At 37.0% G+C, this 20,475-nt stretch overlaps 2 protein-coding genes across 2 annotated transcripts in view; one reads left to right on the forward strand and one right to left on the reverse strand.

Annotated features, from left to right (window-relative positions):
• Window positions 1-10,734, forward strand: part of ERO1A (endoplasmic reticulum oxidoreductase 1 alpha) — a 51,947-nt gene extending 41,213 nt beyond the window's left edge. Inside the window, exon 16 of the mRNA XM_039240461.1 lies at window positions 7,726-10,734. Within this exon, the coding sequence (XP_039096392.1) occupies window positions 7,726-7,786 (61 nt within the window). The 3' untranslated portion in view covers window positions 7,787-10,734. The remainder of the gene's footprint in view (window positions 1-7,725) is intronic.
• Window positions 10,735-12,979: 2,245 nt separating this feature from the next.
• GPR137C (G protein-coupled receptor 137C) overlaps window positions 12,980-20,475 on the reverse strand; it is a 61,871-nt gene continuing 54,375 nt past the window's right edge. Inside the window, exons 4-7 of the mRNA XM_039240472.1 lie at window positions 17,193-17,342; window positions 15,882-16,007; window positions 15,588-15,706; window positions 12,980-14,418 (exon numbers count right to left, since the gene is read on the reverse strand). Coding sequence (XP_039096403.1) covers window positions 14,241-14,418; window positions 15,588-15,706; window positions 15,882-16,007; window positions 17,193-17,342 — 573 coding nt within the window. The 3' untranslated portion in view covers window positions 12,980-14,240. The remainder of the gene's footprint in view (window positions 14,419-15,587; window positions 15,707-15,881; window positions 16,008-17,192; window positions 17,343-20,475) is intronic.

Below are 20,475 nucleotides of genomic sequence, written 5' to 3' on the forward strand. Positions count from 1 at the left end.
CCGTTAAGTTCCTCCTAATCCACCTACACGTGCAAACATATGATATTTGTCCTTCTCTGCCTGACTTATTTCGCTCAGCATAACACCCTCAAGGTCCATCCATGTTGCTACACATGGCCAGATTTCATTCTTTCTCATTGCCATGTAGTATTCCATGGTATAGATAAACCACATCTTCTTGATCCATTCATCTGTTGATGGACACTTAGGCTCTTTCCATGTTTTGGCTATTGTTGAGAGTGCTGCTATGAACATTGGGGTACATGTGCCCCTATGCATCAGCATCCCTGTATCCCTTGGGTAAATTCTTAGCAGTGCTATTGCTGGGTCATAGGGGAGTTTAAATGTTAATTTTTTGAGGAACCTCCATGCTGTTTCCCAGAGGGGCTGCACCAGTTTACATTTCCACCAACAGTGTAGGATGCTGTCCGTTTCTCCACATCCTCGCCAGCATCTATAGTCTCCTGATTTGTTCATTTTAGCCACTCTCACCGGCATGAGGTGGCATCTCAGTGTGGTTTTGATCTGTATTTCCCTGATGATAAGTGATGCTGAGCATTGTTTTATGTGTCTGTTGGCCATCTGGATGTCCTATTTGGAGAAGTGTCTGTTCATATCTTCTGCCCATTTCTTCACTGGGTTATTTGTTTTTCGGGTGTGGAGTTTGGTGAGTTCCTTATAGATTTTGGATACTAGCCCTTTATCTGATATGTCATTTGCAACTATCTTTTCCCATTCCGTCAGTTGCCTGTTAGTTTTATCGATTGTTTCCTTTGCCGTGCAGAAGCTTTTAATCTTGATGAGGTCCCAATAGTTCATTTTTGCTCTTGATTCCCTTGCCTTTGGGAATGTGTCAAGTAAAAATTGCTACGGTGGAGGTCAAGGAGGTTGTTTCCTGCTTTCTCCTCTAGGATCTTGATGGTTTCCTATCTCACATTCAGATCCTTTATCTATTTTGAGTTATTCTTGTGTATGGTGTGAGACAGTGATCTACTTTCATTCTTCTGCATGTTGCTATCCAGTTCTCCCAGCCCCATCTGTTAAAGAGGTTGTCTTTTTACCATTGGATACTCTTTCCCTCTTTGTCAAAGATTAATTGGCTGTACATTTGTGGGTCCAATTCTGAGTTCTTTATTCTGTTCCACTGGTCTGTGTATGTTTTTGTGCCAATACCATACTGTCTTGATGTTTACAGCTTTGTAGTAGAGGCTAAAGTCTGGGATGGTGATGCCTCCCGTTTTGGTTTTCTTCTTCAATATTACTTTGGCTGTTCGGGGTCTTTTGTGGTTCCATACAAATTTTAGGATAGTTTGTTCTAGCTTTGAGAAGAAAACTGGTGCAATTTTGATTGAGATTACATTGAATGTGTAGATTGCTATGGGTAGTAATGACATTATAACAATATTTATTCTTCTGATCCATGAGCATGGAATGTTTTCCCATTTCTTTGTGTCTTTTTCAATTTCCTTCATAAGTTTTCTATAGTTTTCATCATACAGATCTCTCATATCTTTGGTTAGGTTTATTCCTAGGTATTTTATGGTTTTTTGTGCAATTGTCAATGGGATCGGTTTCTTGATTTCTCTTTCTGTTGCTTCATTGTTGGTGTATAAAAATGCAACTGATTTCTGTACATTGATGTTGTATCCTGCAACTTTGCTGAATTCATGGATCAGCTCTAGTAGGCTTCTGGTGGAGTCTGTCGTGTTTTCTATGTAGAGTATCATGTCATCTGCAAAAAGTGAAATTTTGACTTCTTCTTTGCCAATTCTTATGCCTTTTATTTCCTTTTGTTGTCTGATTGCTGATTCCAGCACTATGTTAAACAACAGTGGTGAGAGTGGACATCCCTGTCGTGTTTCCAGGGGGAAAGCTCTCAGTTTTTCCCCATTGAGGATGATGTTAGCTGAGGGCTTCTCATAGATTACTTTTATGATGTTTAAGTAAGTTCCTTCTATCCCGACTTTCTCGAGCGTCTTTATTATGAAGGGATGCTGTATTTTGTCAAATGCTTTATCTGCATCTATTGATAGGATCATATGGTTTTTACCTTTTCTTTTGTTAATGTGATTTATTACATTGATTGATTTGTGAATATTGAACCATCCCTGTAACCCAGGAATGAATCCCATTTGATCATGGTGGATAATTCTTTTAATGTGCTGTTGAATTCAATTTGTAAGTATCCTGTGGAGGAGTTTTACATCCATATATTTCAAGGATATTGGCCTGTAGTTCTCTTTTGTTGGTGGGTCTCTGTCTGGCTTGGGAATCAAAGTGATGCTGGCTTTGTAGAATGAGTCCAGAAGTTTTCCTTCAATTTCTATTTTTTGGAATAGCTTAAGAAGAATCGGTGTTAACTCTGATTTAAATGTCTGGTAGAATTCCCCAGGGAAGCCATCTGGCCCAGGGCTCTTATTTGTTGGGAGAGTATTGATAACTGATTCAATTTCTTCACTGGTTATGGATCTGTTCAGATTTTCTATCTCTTCCCATGTGAATTTTGGTAGTGAGTGTTTGTTTAGGAATTTGTCCATTTCTTCTAATTTGTCTAGTTTGTTGGCATATAGTTTTTTGTAGTATTCCCCGATAATTGTTTGTATTTCTGAGGGACTGGTTGTAATACGTACCTTTTCATTCATGATTTTTCTATTTGGGTGCTCTCTCTTTTCTTTTTGAGAAGCCTGGCTAGAGGTTTGTCAGTTTTGTTTATTTTTTCAAAAAACCACTCTTGGGGTGCCTGGGTGGCTCAGTCTGTTAAGCGTCCAACTTTGGGTGAGGTCATGATCTCATGGTTCGTGGGTTTGAGCCCCATGTCGCGCTCTGTGCTGACAGCTAGCTGAGAGCCTGGAGCCTGCTTCACATTCTTTGTCTCCCTCTCTCTTTCATCCTCCCCTGCTCATGCTGCCTCTTTCTCTCTTAGAAATGAAGAAAACATTTTAAAAAATTAGAAAAAAAACCCCAAATCTTGGTTTCATTGATCTCTTCAACTTTTTTTTTTTTATTCTATACTGTTTATTTCTGCCCTGATTTTTATTATTTCTCTTCTCCTGCTTGGTTTGGGGTGCTCTTGTTGCTCTCTTTCTATTATAGTTCCTTTAGGCAAGCTGTTAGATTTTGTACTTGCGCTTTTTCTAATTTCTTGAAATAGGCCTGGAGTGCAATGTACTTTCCTCTTGGGACTGCCTTTGCTGCATCCTATAGAGTTTGAAGTGTTGTATTTTCATTTTCATTTGTTTCCATATATTTTTAAATTTCTTCTCTAATTGTCTGATTGTACCATTTGTTCTTTAGTAGGGTGTTCTTTAGCCTCCATGTTTTTGGAGGTTTTCCAGACTTCTTCCAGTGATTGATTTCAAGTTTCATAGCATTGTGATCTGACAGTGTGCATGGTATGATCTCAATTCTCTTATATTTATTGAGGGCTGCTTAATGTCCCAGTATGTGATCTATCTTGGAGAATGTGCCATGTGCACTTGAGAGGAAAGTGAATTCCATGGTCTCAGGATGTAGAGTTCTAAATATATCTGTCAAATCCATCTGGCTCAATGTGTCATTCAAGTCCATTGTTTCTTTATTGATTTTTCTGTCTAGTTGATCTATCCATTGCTGTAAGTGGAGTATTAAAGTCCCCTGCTATTAGCACATTCTTGTTCATAAGGTTGTTTCTGTTTGTGATTAATTGTTTTATATATTTGGGTGCTTCCATATTTGGTGCGTAGATATTTATAATTGTTAGTTCTTCCTGATGGATAGATCCTGTAATTACTATGTAATGTCCTTCTTCATCCCTTTTTACTGTCTTTAATTTAAAGTCCAGTTTGTCTGATATAAGTATAGCTACTCCAGCTTTTTTTTTTTTTTTTTTTAATGTTTTTATTTATTTTTAGGAGAGAGAGAGAGACAGTGTGAGCAGGGGAGGGTCAGAGAGAGAGGGAGTCACAGACTGAAACAGGCTCCAGGCTCTGAGCTGGCAGTCAGCACAGAGCCCGACGCGGGGCCCGAACCCACGAACCGCAAGATCATGACCCAAGCGAAAGTCGGACGCTTAACCGACTAAGCCACCCAGGCGCCCCTCCAGCTTTTTTTTTGACTTCCAGTAGCATGATAGATATTTCTCCATCACCTTACTTTCAATCTGAAGGTGTCCTCAGATCTAAAAGGAGTTTTCTTGTAGACAGCAAATAGATGGATTTTGGTTTTTTATCCACTCTGCTACCCTATGTCTTTTGATTGGGGCATTTAGTCCATTTACATTCCGGTTTCTTATTGAAAAATATGGGTTTAGAGTCATTGTGTCCTTTGTAGGATTCATGCTTGTGGTGTCTCTGGTTCCTTGCGTTCCTTGCAACATTTCCCTCATCGTGTATGCCTCAAGGTTTCTTGTAGGGCTGGTTGGTGATGAATTCTTTCAATTTTTGTTTATTTAGGAAGACTTTTTATCTCTCCTTCTATTCTGAATGACAGGCTTGCTGGATAGAGGATTCTTGGCTGCATATTTTTTGTTCATTACATTGAAGATTTCCTGCCATTGCTTTCTGGCCTGCCAAGTTTCGGTAGATAGGTCTGTCACCACTCTGATAGGTTTCCCTTTGTATGTTAGGGCCCTTTTCTCCCTAGCTGCTTTCAGAATTCTCTCTTTGTCCTTATATTTTGCCAGTTTCACTATGATATGTCGTGCAGAAGATCGAACTCTGTGCCTCTTGGATATCATTGTCTGTTTCCTTCCCCCGATTGGGGAAGTTCTCCGCTATAGTTTGTTCAAGGACTCCTTCAGCACCTTTCCCTCTCTCTTCCTCTTGTGGAGTTCGTATGATATAGATATTGTTCGGTTTGATTGTATCACTTAGCTCTCGAACTCTCTTTTCGTGTTCCTGGATCAGATTATCTCTTTCTCGGCTTCTTCTTTTTCTATAATTATGTCTTCCAGTTCACCTCTTCTCCTCTTTGCCTCTTCAATCGGTGCATTGGATGCCTCCATTTTATTATGCATCTCATTTATAGCATTTTTTAATTTATCACAACTATTTTTAAGCTCTATAGTCTTTGTAGCATTAGTTTCTCTGATGTTTTCCATGCCTTTTTCAAGCCCAGCGATTAATTTTATGACTAATGTTCTAAAGTCTTGTTCAGTTATGTTGCTTATATCTGTTTTGAGCAATTATTTAGCTGTCACTTCTTCCTGGAATTTCTTTAGAGGAGATTTCTTCCGTTTTGTCATTTTGGCTAGCTTTCTGTCTCTTGTTAGTTTTAAAAGCTTGTTATGCACTCTGCACCTCTGAGTACTGCTGTATTAAAGAAGGCTCTTTGACTGTCCAGGGCCTGTCTGTTCAGGAAGTGTTCTTAGTCTCTCTTGTTGAGACTTTGGTTATTTTATTTCCCTACTCGTAGTGGTATTTGGGACTCTCCATTGTGTGTACTTTGGCTTGCTTCTTGAGGTAGCCCTGGAAAAGAAAACAGACAGACAAACAGGGAACAAATGCACACAAACACACAGACAAATCCAACAAACAAGCAAACTGAAAAGGAAAAAGAGAAAGGAAAAAAAAGGAAAAACAAATAACAAAAAGAAAAAAGGAAAGGAAAAAGAAAAAAAGCCCCAAACGACAAAGGACAGTCTAAAAGCATAAAACCAGAATTCCCAGCTACAAATAAAGAGCAGGGTGTATGCAGTGCTGATGGTAGAGCATATACAAAGAGAGGAATGACAGGGCGGAGAGAAAGCGAAATTGGACAATGACCAGGCAGAGAGACTAAGAGGCTTAATTCAGAGAAAGTAGAGAATATGATAAGAGGCGAGGAGAAAGAAAGGAAGATCATGTTACTCAGAGAAACTATATAGTCTGATTACTCCAGACAGAGAGAGAGAGAAAGGTGGTGGTGGACGTGTAGAATATACATCTAGAGAATGGATTAAATGTGACTGTTTAGGCAAGCCAGTGACTAGGGTACCCAGTCCGGCAGAGGGGAGGGATACGAATGAGACAAGGGAAAATTATCTGAATAGTAAGAATTGATCTAGAATTAATCACCGCAGTGCTTCCATGTTGGTCTTGCCCCCAGGCTCTGGTAAAAGAAAAGCAGCTCTGGAGCGGGGATGGCCGTGGTTTGGTGTAGGCAGGCCATAGCCTCCACTGCGTCCTGCGGGCCGCTCCCTGAGGTTCCGCCCTGGTGGTTGTGGGGAGGAAATTGGCGGAGCCCCAGTCCCTTCTCAAACCAAGCATTGCAAATCACTCCTTTGGGTCCAATCTCCCTGTGCTGCGGGTGTAGCCAAGGTGGGCCGGGTTCTATGTCCCAAGCCATGCCTCGTTTCCAGATCTTAGCCCGCGCACTTTATTGATACCGCCCGAAATATAAACTCATAGGCCGAGTCTTTCCAAGCAGTTTCAAGCCAGCCGCTCCCCCACTGGGGATCGAGCCAGGAGAGAAGTGGAGCAGTTTCAGGCAATGCTGCTTCCCCTCCAGATCAAGCTGGAGAGCAGAGGAACAGTTTCTCCCCGTGCCGCCTGGAACAGGGGCATCAACTCAAAGTCATCACCACAGCTGGAAACCAGCTCACTCTCTGTCCCGAACTGAGGTTTTTTCTTCTCCAGGGACAGGGACAGTTCTGTGAGCAGTTTCAGCCACTCTTTCTTTTCCCCTCAACTCACTGCAGCTCCCCGCAAAGGGGTTCCCTCCCCTACCACCATGTCTCTGGGTCGCGGCCCATTTTTATCTTCTCCAGTTCACACTCACACACCTATAAGGTTGTTTTCTCAGTGGACTCTGTCTCCTTTTCCTCCCAAACTCCTGGATTCTGTCAGGGTTCCTATGGCTTCAGGCCTTCTGCGTTTGAGAGATGGGGGCGAGTGAAATGTACAGAGCTCCCTACTTCTCTGCCATCTTGCCTCCCTCCCTGCTACTTTTTTTTTCATGGTGGAGAGCAGAATAAAATATACTTTAAAATAATAATCAAACTTTTATAAAAAGCAGTGAAAACAATTTGGTCACACATTTACTACTATCATTCTCTATCATCCAAAAGAGTTGATTCTTTGTGTATTTACTAAATATGGAATATTGATGAGTTTCACTATTCATATACTTATGCATATTTAAAATCTGTATTTTAGGGGCGCCTGGGTGGCTTAGTCGGTTGAGCGGCCGACTTTCGCTTAGGTCATGATCTCACGGTTCGTGGGTTCGGGCCTCGCGTCGGGCTCTGTGCTGACTGCCAGCTCAGAGCCTGAAGCCTGTTTCGGAGTCTGTGTCTCTCTCTCTCTCTCTGGCCCTCCCCTGCTCACGCTGTCTCTCTCTCCTAGAAATAAATAAAAATATTTTTAAAAATAAATAAATAAAAAATAAAATCTGTATTTTAATGCTCATATAATTTATACTTATGCACTATAAATGCTAAGCATGCGAATATACTTATGAATCCTTTAAATAGCTTAACTATTTTAGTGTGTGTACTTTATTATTCTGTATTTTAAAACTTTAATACTAAGTTTTCAGTACTTTAATAAATTTCAGGGCAATATTATCTTAGTTTTACCACATCAAATTAAGAACTCAGGTACTTCAAAATTGACTAAATACATTAAAGTTGACCAAGTGGTTGATGCATCTTTAAATTTAGTGATATAAATTACTTGAAAAATTTTCTATGCTCTAAAAATGCAGAGTTGAATAACAGAGAAAAGGTATCTATGATAGTTTCTGAGTGAATTTTTTTTTTGTTTACAGAATTTCCACAAGTGTGAAAGAATTAGAAAACTTCAGGAATTTGTTACAAAATATTCATTAAAGAAAACTGAAAACAAGTTGAAATGTGCCTGTTTCTGAACTTTGAAGGCCAAAGAGTGGAATTTCATTCAAAGGCATATGAGCAATGACATTCTTAAGCCAAACATTTTATATAAAGCTGCTTTTATAAAAGGAGAATTATATTGTTCTAAGTAGACAATTTTTTAAAATTGTATTAAATCTGTGTATAATATTGTGAGTAAAAGTAATACTTTGATGTGGTATAAATTTTAAAGTTTAACATGGAACAAATTCAGGATTATCAAATTTATATATGTTAAACCTAAGTAAATGTTGTTGTAAGTCTCAAGAACTTTGTGTTAAGAAGATGTAATATAAATATAGCTATGGTCGGTATGTTGAGTGTTTTACAGGAAAATGCTAAGGAGGCTCATAAAGAATCAATAATTAACAGCCTAAAATTTTTCAATACATTGAGGTTTACTAGATTTAGTAAAAAAAATACAGAATGCCCAGTTAAACTTGCCTTCCAGATAAAAAATGATTCATTTTTTAATGTATGTTTGCTGTGGGCAATATTTGGGACATACTTATACTAAATTTTATTTCCTATTTAAAATTCACATTTAACTGGGAGTCCTGTGTTTTATCCGGCAACCCAAAAAGTACATTGGTATGAAATAAATCCGTTTTAGAATTATATTGCTGTTTTGATTGGCTTGTTTTTGGTGTCTAGAAAGATACAATGCCAACTCAAAGACAGAAGGGATTTCTAAATATTTTGAAAAGTTGAATAGATTTATATATTTATTCTCCTCATACTTTACCTAGTGTTGAATAAAATTTGGGGGAAACTTTTTATTTTTATATGATTTCAAATTTACAGAAAAGTTTCCAGTATACTACAAAGAACTCTTTTACCCAGATTCACTAATTGTTCACATGTGCTTCATCGTTCATACTCTCTCTGTATATATACAGACATACACTGTTTTTTCCTAAAGTTCGTTCCAGGCATCATGTTCTTTAAACCTTATAAATACTTCAGTGTGTAATACTGAATAATTTTCTTAAATGATTTTTTTCAGGAAAAAATAGTGGAACTACAATACAGTAAGCCTTAGAATAAGGAATCATTTTGAGTTCCAGTGTAAATAAAGATCTTTCTGAGTTTGTTGCCCTTCTAATGCTTGATCTGTATAGTCATAGGGCATATAATTTTTTCTTTTTTTGTATGTGAGCTTCATTTCCTTTTTCTTCCTAAAACTAAACCAATTTCAGGAGGTTTTCATTAGTGGCAGTTCTTCAGTGATAAAAATATTTGAAGAAGCTTAAGAACTTTGATCACATGGTAATTGTGAATGAAAAAAACTATACCTCAAAATGATGTGCCCTCTTTATGCATTTTAGCAGGTGTATCATGTTGAGATGTCACATTATTAATAAAGCAGGATTTATTTATATAATGGTTTAGAAATATCATTTTATACTGCTGTATACTTTCTTTTCTGTGCCCTTTCTAAAGCCTGGTGTAGTGCCAATCACATACTAAGCACATAGTGGGTATCCAATATATATTTGTTGAATGAATATATGAATATGTATTCAGTATATTTTAAATGAATAATCATAGAGCTAAGTTTAACAATATATGTCATATTTTCTCCCCACCTCTCATTTGAATAAGGCAGGAAAACAAAGACATTTACTAGATAAGTCAATATTCTTGGAAACTCAAAGGACTATGGAGTAAGCACCGTATGTAAAAGTTTAAAGGACATTTGTAATATCTGAACATGTGGGAGATGGGTTTAAATGGTAATTTTGTCTGTATGCTTCTCAAACTTTCATGTCATGCCCCTGCCCTCTTTTAAAGTCCATTGTTTTGAAAGAATATCTCATCATCACTTTGTCAACTCCCACTTGCTCTGTAACCAAAATCTTGCTTTTGGCTCTGTAGTTCCTAACAATTTCTTCTTTTGAAGGCAGAAATTCAAATTTCAGTTCAGTTCACAAGCCATTTCTTATTTGACTTTTTTTCTTGCCTTTGACACTGTTGGTAGCCCCATCTTTAAAAAATCGTTTTCCCCCAGCGTTCCGTATATTTCACTCCTGGATGCTTCCTTTGTAGCTTTTTTCATTAATGCCTTAAATGTTATTTCTCTGACTTTCATTCTTGCTCTTAATCACCACCACTTTTCACTCTTGGGTAATTCTGATTCAATGATTTCTAAATCCTTATTATTAATCCACACTTGTCAATCCATCTGTTTACTACATGTCTTTACTGTTGTCCCACAGATGTTTGTGTATTCTTATGCCCGTGTTCCTTACTCTGGCTAATTTCAAAACCATCATCATCTTGATTCTCTAGGCTCATTCCTCTCCATCTTTCCCTATCCAGTCTGTCTAAGCGCTGTGGAGTTCATCTCCAATTCCCTGATGTATCAGTCTTTCCTTTTTCTTTGCTCTTACCTAGAGCACCACACTAACCTGTCTCCCCAGCCTATCTCCCCATGTGAGCCCCACAATGCTGCCACAGCAGGCTTTCTAGAAGTACTCTAACAAGGTCCTCTATGTGTCTCCAGTGCCACCCACAGCTCCCATGCTATGATAAACACTTAGTTCTTCAAATGTGACAGGATCAGGCCTCCATACCTTGATGCATGCTGTTCTTTTTGCATCAAGTGCTCTTACCATCCTTCCCCACCTGGAAAATTCCCATGTCTCCATGCAGGCCAGCAGAGAGCCTGTCTATGTGAAATCTTCCTTATTCCACCCAAAGAGGATCATCTAATTTCCTCTCAAATGTCACCACTGTATTTACAACCTACCTCTACTGTGTCACTTATTGTACTGTATTTTTTTTGAGCTTCCTTCCCTAGAATGTGAGCTCCTTAAGGGCAGGAAAAGGAACTTTATCCATGTTTGCATCTCCATAGCATAGTTTTTGGTATATGAACCCTTAATAAATGCTTGTTGAATAAATTGGTTTTAAAATGACAACTTTATTGTATTAGAGGTCATACCTTCCCTCTAAGTAGTCTTTATAACAAGAGTTAATAGATTCCCAAGGGTTTGTTGACTTCAGGGGGGTGGTCAGTAAATCTCCTGAAATTTCATCCAAAATTTGGTGTGGCTTTGGCAAGTGATAAAGGGAGTCTATTATGGAAAAAAATAGTAAGAACTTCGTTCAAGGGAAAAGGCAACATCACTAAAGAATTTCTCAAATAGTCAATGAATAGCTGCAAAAGATTATGAGCTAGATAAATTTAATCCTGTTTAAAATTCAAAGAGAAAGAGAGGTGTCAAGTTATTTCATACAAAAAAATTGTTATAAGCACTGTACTCTTGTTTTTGTTAATGTTTATTTTTGAGAGAGAGAGAGAGAGACAGTGTGAGTAGGGGAGGGGCAGAAAGAGAGGGAGACACAGAATCTGAAGCAGGCTCCAGGCTCTGAGCTGTCAGCACAGAGCCTGACGTGGTGCTCAAACTCACAAACCGTGTAATATGACCTGAGCCAAAGAAGTCAGATGCTTAACGACTGAGCCACCTAAGCGCCTCTTACAAAGATTTTCCGTAGCTAAATGTTCGAATAAATGTACTATCACAATCATTTTGGTATTTTTAAATAAAGTATATGCCAGTTCATGTCAAAGTAGTATATAATACTAAGGACATCGTGTCCAGATATAAATATAAGGTCACTAACAACAAGCTATCCTCTATAATTCCAGATATTTTTCTCTTTTCTTTGGTAGCACCAGGGTTCTTATGCTTGTATGATGGAAGTCCGTGTTATCAATTGAGACATTTAAGAAAACCAGACCTCTAAATAAAAGCACAAACACTTTTATTTTTAACAGTAGTGTTTTGTTACAATTTAGTGAAACAAATAAATACATTCATTGGCCACAGCTATACTTTTACAACCAGTTTGAAACTGATTGTATAGCTGAGAAACACTGTGAAACAATAAAAAAGGCAGCTATGCATAAAAAAGCCACTTTAGCTATAAATTACATCTTTCATAAAACTACAACCAGCTTTACTGAGTGGTAAGAGTTTCAAAATTAATGACCACCCAAATGAAACGATAAAAACAAGTACTGCTAATCACTATAGAATTACACACTTAAGCAATGAAATTCACTGTTTTAATTAATGAACTGAAAAGGAAGGTTTGAAATTGTCGTCATGTGCTTCAGCGCAGGATGAGCAGGGAATCGGTAGCCCTTTGATTTTATAAACAGCTCCTTCTTTCGAGACCAAAATTAAAGTGCTCCTAGTGCTTTGGAATTTTTAAGCAAAAATCGGGCCAGAAGCTTCTCTTTCTTTGTCTTTGGTGGTGATTTGTGGGAGATGTGTACAAGGGGACAAATGCAAGAATTCAGGTACCCTAAGTCAGTGGTAAGAATAAATCTACAAATCTGAAATTTGGAAGAATCAACTAATGCTGCTGAAAGAACCAAGATATTTTATCTAGATTTTTTTTTTAAGTAATTTTTGCTTACCTGGTCAAATAGGAACACTATCTAGGGAGGCCTCAGTAAAAATTTACCTTATTTACTTTGAACCCCAAGGATTAAAAGAGAAAACACATCTTTTCAGATAGTTCTAGGTAATTAGATACCCAACATTATTAGGAAAATAAATAGTTGGCATTCTGAAAGGAAATCTAAGAACTGGAGTTGTCACCGGTATGTTATGTTGTAGTGTAAATAGCAAGGTTAACTTCTGTACTATAAATTTTTAAGTAATTTGGTTACAACGAGAGAATTTATAAACAGACCCAAAGTAACATCTGTAACTATAGGTTTACGCTTCTGATTGAGTTCAAAGTCATTTTGTATGATAAAAAGAAATTTCTTTGGCTGTAAAGCAGCCTCCCAAAAGATCAAAAGCATTAAAAATTTCAATTATTCCTGTTATACTTTTATGAAATTGCTGAATAAGCAATTATTAAAACCTTGAAAAGTATTTTAAGTGATAGAATTAAAACATAACTTTCTAGTCAAAGTAAAAGACAGAAAAGGACAGTTCTGTTAGTTGCAGTTCCGAAGAAATAGATCAGCAGACAATTGTATGTGTAACTAGTTGTCTTTACACACAGTTGTGACAACTTCCCAACGTTGCCTGTTCCCTTGGCATCTTGAGGTATTCAGCATCTACTTCTTTCCATATAGATACTGGTAGAAAGTGCATTTTAAAATCCTTTATTATCTTAGCCTACCATATATACATATATATATATATATATATATATTTTAGATTTGGGATAAGACATTCAAGACAGTTTTAATATAATTCTAGAAGTATTCCAATATTGTTAAACACTGGCTTTGTACTTACCTAGTTAGTACCTTTACATCAGTTTTCTTATTTAGTCTAGTGCTGGAATTAATTTGAATTAAATTTAATTTGGCTTTGCCCATATACAAGATATAAAAATGGGAAAACTAAAGTAGGAATTATATGTCTTACAAAATATTGCACTTGAGTTTGCTGCAATAATATATCATGACTTAATTTACCTGAGGACAATCCTGATTCAATAGGTATGATCAGCTGTGTCTTGTTCAGCTAGATCGAATGCTTTTGGAAATGTATTCGTGTTTTAACTTAGATTTGTACATTTTATTAATAATTCTTAAATGCATCTGTAAATGTGTTTAGTCCCTAGAAGTTTCTATCAAAATCTCCCTATGCAAGAATCAGTATTGCTTTCTTGAAGAGCCATGCTTAAACTACTCGAGCATATCTTAATCACACAAAATGATCACTTGACCAATTCTACTCAAAGTAGCCACATCATTTTCACTGGTATGCTTTCTTCTTGAAGAAATGACTGGCTTTCCAAAGAACACTGCTGGTCATCATTGTAAAGGATTACTACTGTCATTTAAAAAAATGATTGTATAATTTCGGTTGGCATTTTACAATCATGCTTAAAAGAACTATCTTCAGTGATTACATATTTTTAAGTAGATTTTTAAAAAGAATGGTACGTTGTTATGCCTTAATCCTGCGCACTGTTCACACTGTAAAATTTCTATTGGGTAGGAATTCCACATAGAATACACCTCTGAACATACAGCCTTTGATTTTCATAGGGAAATTTCCTCCTAATTTGTACAATATAATATCCCAGTGTGAACACCAGAGTGTGGCTTTGGGGACTGCAGTGTACTCTTTCAGAACAAAGATAAAAGTGCAAATATGCAAATATGCATTTGATGTTCCAAAATCAGGAGATTTGCAGCCATCAAGCGCCTTAAGATCTAATCCTTCTTTTCTCCCACTCCAAACTTCCCAGTTTACTTCATTTTGCTATGGAGATGTCAAAAGTAACAGGTGTGTTCTCTGCTAAACCACATTTCCAGGCTTTGTTTTCCGTTGCAACAGATAATGGAATGTTTATGTAGATGGCATTTAAACACATCGAATATACACGTTCATGAAAACAATGGAAGAATCACGGCTTGGTAATACTGTCAGTTTTGTGGTGTTACGTACAAGCTATGGCGATTGCTCATATCTAAATTGCTACAAGTAAAGAGCAAAGGAGCAGTGTCTGTCATAGGTCCGTTCAGGTGGGGGGACACTGTGTAGCTGTTGCTGCCACACCCAGTCATGGTGCCGTACCAGCCCAAACCTTGCGAATTTGATAAACTGCAACAAGAAGAGGCAAGAAAGTGATAGGACTGTGATCAGGATGTAAGTCACATTGGCATTTTCAGCGTTAAATGCATTTTATAATACAATATCAAATATATTGAAATATATTCTTTGCCAAGTAACATAATGGCTTTCTACAAAATGTAATGACTTTTATCTAATATCCTTGACTTCATATCGCAAATGAATAAATATGTCAGAATTAGAACTTGATTATCAGATGATAATATAGTGTTTATTATGCAGTAGGCTCTTGTCAGACGTGTTTTTATGTATATACATAAAATAATGTATACACACATACCTTATTTAATTTTTACAGCACTTCTATTAGATAAATTCTATTATCCCTATTTGATAGGTGAAAAACAGGCTAAAAAACAGGCTAAGTAACTTGTCCAGATGAAATGAGAATTACAGAAAATGTTATATCCAGCGCAATGTATTATGGAGGTATGCTTTTAGCTTTTCACTTTGCCCTGATATGCAGCAAATGGGATGGAGTTGCAGTGGTTTCAGAGTAAGAAGGACAAGAGAAGACTTCCCATGGCATCTAAGATTCCCAAGAGGTCCATCTAGGGTTCTCCTGTGGGGTCTGAATAACACTATAGATAAGGAAGCACATAAATCATTCTAATTGTATTCCCTCCCTGCCCACCAACTTCTGCCAGCTTTGAGCCAACGTGGGATCCTGAAATAAGATGGTACCATTTTACCCCCAAAGGCACTTCTCAAATAAAGGTAAAATTAGAGTCAGATGAGAGTTTTTATAGTACAGGGCACACTATAAATTTAACATCCACTGCTCTAAGGTCCAGTTTAAGTGATCTTATTTATTGATGTATGTCACCAAAACACTTTTTACATATTTGGGTCAAAGCTCATGTTTGTTCGTGGGGTGCCTTGCCTGAGTGGCTCAGTCAGTTAAGCCTCTGACTTCGGCTCAGGTCATGATCTCACAGTTCCTGAGTTTGAGCCCCATGTTGGGCTCTCAGCCTGGAGCCTGCTTCAGATTCTGTCTCTCAATCTCTCTCTGCCCTTCCCTTGCTCATGCTTTGTCTCTCTCTCTCTCTCTCTCTCTCTCTCAAAAAAAAAATTAAAAAAAAAAAAAACCTTAGGTATATTCTCTTTCAATCTATTCAGTACTAATTCAATATACCTACCTTCCTTCTCTTGAACTTCCCAGTCTTGGCAAGTCATCATCACTATCATACCGTCTTGGATTGTCAAAAAAGTAAGCTCTGGAGCTATAATTGTGACTATTTATCATGCCAGCAGGTGCCTGTGAACAAAGTATTAGATAGCATAGGAAGATTTACTTTTCAACTAAGAAAGGAGGCTGAGCTCTAGAATGCTGTTTTGGCTTAAACTTTGACAAAAAATAGAAAATCAATATAAATGTCCCATTGTTTTTAAAGATAAGGGGAACAGGAATGGGGAATATTATGACATCATACCAAATTCTGGTTCAGTCTCTGTGCCCGGAAAAAGAGTACCACCGACCATGCTGGGACATGTTCCCACAGAAAGAGGACCATTCCGAATACTACATACTCTTCTCCACTTACGTCTTCTAGATGAGCCTGTAAACAGAGAGTAACGAGCAGTGTTTAAGTCCGCTTGGTGTGTAAGCAGTCACCCTCCACAATGAACTCGTTTCAGGTAGGGTAAGTGAAAACACATCAAACACAGGTACATAAATCTCCAATTTCCCATATTTTGTGGTTTCATATCCTTTAAAGAAATGTGCTTTGATGTTAAGTAGAATAAAAAGCTATTTTTCCGTGCATTAATTTATGAAAATATTTTTAATATATGGATAAGATGGAGTGATCTCATTTTTCGGCCCCTAAGTCTGAGAGAGTTATACGAGTGACTACTGGTTCTAACTACTCCACGGGGCAACATAATACACTTACTGAGTTACACCTGTAGAGAAATGTCACATATCAAGTTGCTCAGCTCCGCTGCTATTTAAAAACATGCCTCTGGGCCTAAGCTTCATATTGAATTTGCTTTTATCCTACTAGAGGTTGGGAAAGGAAAATGGCAAAAGGAGTGAAGAGACTCTGCCTTCTGGAATCGCATATGAAAATTCCTTTTCTTTAGAATGGTAACTGAAATTCTTATAAAATGGTATTCCAGAATGCCTTCAATTCAGTACAAAGTTAAATTAATATAAATATATGACAGGTTAGCTATGTCAAACTGCACTTTTAGGAAAAGGATGGAGAATGCTGGGAGGTTAAATATGGAGTACTGGGGATTACCAGAGCAAACACCTGCACACCCAAGGAACTATGAATTCTCTCCCATTGACAGGACTGATAATACCAGATTTTCATAAAAGTCATTATTTAAAAAATGGAACCAAATATTTAGGTTATATGTCATCTTGGGTTTGAGAGAATAACTTTTATCTTAACAAGTTAAAAACATACCCATATTCACTAGCTAATGACAGGCAATCCATTTATCTAGAGGTATTTAAACACTGTCCTTGAAAAATATTAGTAAAATAGGTTCAGGACCAACAGGTTCCTGTCACTATTAGTATTGTTTGCAAAAAGAAAAGAAAATACTCTGATGAAGGATTTTAAGTGACACATGTAAATGAGGATTTTTAAACATAAAGCTTTAGTACGATTACTGTTAGTAGCTAGAGATTCCATAAAAGTGTTTGTAAGTCAAACACTTGAAATGTCCTCTCAGTTAAGGCTAACTTCATTATTACATTATTAGATTAGCAAAACATGGTAGCTACTTACCTTATCTGAAAGATTATCCCAGCCATAATTAAATGGACTTTCTAATGTATCCTGAGATATGGTGATCACCACCAAATTATAACATGCTCTTGAAGAGTAGAGGAGAATGACTACAGAGCCTACGACAACAGTCTGGCACAGAGACATACCCTAAAAGAAATAAAACTCATCATCATGACACTGCACATTTGTCATGAGAAGCTGTGCATACACATACAACATATCACCTCTTGCAATGCACTCTTAGAAAACACTGAGTGAGCACCTGTTGAAATAAACTCTTGATTATCCTGCTTTATGGTTCTTATTCTTAGAACCACTTGGGTTTAAATTACCCTATTAATACAAATAAGTTATTTGCCAACTTGCCCAATGGCAGCTGGAGGAAGATTTTTGTCCTGCCAAGGTTACCTTACTCCCTTAAGTAATATGAAGAAATAAGTTGGCAAAATTGATATTAATCAGAGAGGTAGTTTAGTCCTAATGAGAAAAGAATGGGAAATAGAAGCATTATTCCATTTCATAGACTTAATTTCTCATGAGATACACAATTAGGATAGAAATATAGCTCCTATGTTATTTGCTTCATTCTATTAGAGAGATGATGTTAGTTAATCTCCTACTGATGTCATTATGTTGACAACAAAATGATGTAGGCACTGAAATGCACTTTTGAATCCATAACATTTTAATACCAAGCCTTCCATTGTTTCTCCAAATAGAAAATTCTCATAATTTAGTACTCACTCCTAATTTAGTACTCACATTCAATGGAGTTGCAGAGATTCTTAACCTGGGGTCTGTATTTCAATACAATTGGTTTCCTTTGCAATCCTATTTATCTTATGCATTAAAAACATTATTCTGAGAAATGACAGAATTGTCAAAGAGACCCATTGCATGGTAGCTGTCCCATTCAGTTTCCATGTATAGATAACAAGCATCTAACTAATATATCATGCCCCTAAGTTTACATATTGAAATAGTTGTTAATTACTTTCCTCTTATTTCCTCTTTATATTAAGGGCACTTATGTTGAATTTTTGAAGTTATGTGTGTAGGTAGATTAAATAACCTATTAATTGCAACATAGAAAACATTTATTAAAAATACTTATTAGAGGGGTGCCTGAGTGGCTTAGTCAGTTGATTTTGGCTCAGGTCATGATCTCATAGTTCATGGGTTTGAGCCCCGCATCAGGTTACGTGCTGACAGCAAGGGGCCTGCTTGGGATTCTCTCCCCTCTCTCTCTGCCCCTCTCCCACTTGCATATGCGTGCACTCTCTCTCTCTCAAAAATAAATAAATAAACTAAAAAAAAAAACCTTATTAGAAGGGTGTACTGGGTTTGGTAGGATTGAGAACCATTACTATAACTGACTTCTTTATAAGAACAACACATTTTAGAAGCATATGAGAAGAGGGAGAACTTAAAAGATAAAAAACACCTTGACAGATGTTGAGAGTACCCTCTTGAGCTAACTCACTACCATAACAAAAGTATGTGTGAAAGTAAATAAAACCCTAGAGAGATTAAAGTTTTCTAAAATCAGGGCTAAAATTTTCTAAAGAATACATTTTTATTTTTGTGAATACCCAAAAAAGTTGTTAATAAAAAAAGCTAATCTAGGGCCACCTGGGTGGATCAGTTGGTTAAATAGCTGACTTTGGCTCAGGTCATGATCTTATGGTTCATGTGTTGGAGACCCATGTTGGGCACTGTATTGACAGCTCAGAGCCTGGAGCCTGCTTCAGATTCTGTGTCTCCCTCTCTCTCTGCCCCCTCCCCTGCCTGTGCTCTGTCTCTGTCTCTCTCTCTCTCAAAATATAAAAATAAAACATTATAAAAAAGCTAATCTAAAACCAATCCAGAACAAATTTTAAAACTATTATATTATTGGGGCACCTGGGTGGCTCAGTTGGTTGAGCTTCTGACTTCGGCTCAGGTCATGATCTTGTGGTTTGTGGGTTGGAGCCCTGCATCGGGCTCTGTGCTGACACCTAGCTCAGAGCTTGGAGCCTGCTTCAGATTCTGTGTCTCCCTCTCTCTCTGACCCTCCCCTGCTCACGCTGTCTCTCTCTCTCTCCTAGAAATAAATAAAAAAATAAAAATATTAAAAAAAAATAAAAAAAGTAAAAGTACTGTATTATTAAGGAAACATTATGTAACAAGAAGTTAGAATGCTATAAGCACTACCATCCTTTAAAATAATCCTAAGTAAGTTTAGGGAGAAATAAAACGACTACTAAAAGATATAATATGGAGAGACTCTGCTTATACTTGTAAATATTATAAAAGCTAAAAAAAAAAGTGAGAAAAGAGCAAAGAATAACACTAAGGCAATTAACAAAACAAAATTACAGCCAGATTACATATATATAACAATGAAAGAAGCCCAATGATTTAGAAAACAAAGTAAGATCTTCCTGCAAAACACAGGATTACAAAACAAAACAAAAAAATGGATTCAGCAACATGGAAGCTATTGTCAAAAAATTAAAGAAAATCTTTCTAAAATGAATGGAGTCATTAACAGACAATTCCACTCAGGAGCAATCTTCATGGTATTTTTCTCCCTTCTTCCATCTCTAACATCTACACCAGTTTTTTTGTTTTTTTAATTCCATACCAGACAAGGAAAGAAGAGTCACACCTCACTCCAATATGCATATTATTAACACTTTGGTATGCATGTCATTAGCTAGAGTTCAATACTTGTTTACAGGTATTTTTAAAATGCAGATTTGCAGAAACTTCAAATTACCATTCACTAAATGTTGACAAGTGTACACCAGTGTCGCTCACATTTCTACCAAAATAGAGAGCATTACCATCACTCCAGAAAGTTCCCTCACACCCCTTCCCTATCAGCTAAATCTACAGATGTATACACTCTCCTGCTTCTGTTTTTACCACACCTTAGTTCTGAACTTCATATAAACAGGACCATAGAGTATGAACTCTTTTGTAGGTTTCATTCACTCAGCATAATGTTTTGTGCTTCATCCATGTTGTTGGATGCTTTAGTAATTTGGTCTTTGTATTGCTGAGGTGGATAATTAGAATGACTAACTCCTCCTGGTTGGCTCAAGAGTTTTCTAGTTTTAGTACTGAAAGTCCCACATCCCAGAAAACTTCTCAGCCCCAGAGAAACCAGGACAGTTAATCACACTAATTCCACTTGTAATTATATGAGGTTGCTTATATGACAGTTTTTTTCTGTTGATGGATACTTTCCATAAATATATACATCTTTCTGTGGACATATGCTTTCACCTATTTG

The sequence above is a fragment of the Hyaena hyaena genome, unplaced genomic scaffold (assembly GCF_003009895.1).
Source record: "Hyaena hyaena isolate Hyena2069 unplaced genomic scaffold, ASM300989v1 scaffold_175, whole genome shotgun sequence".
Taxonomy (NCBI): Eukaryota; Metazoa; Chordata; class Mammalia; order Carnivora; family Hyaenidae; genus Hyaena; species Hyaena hyaena.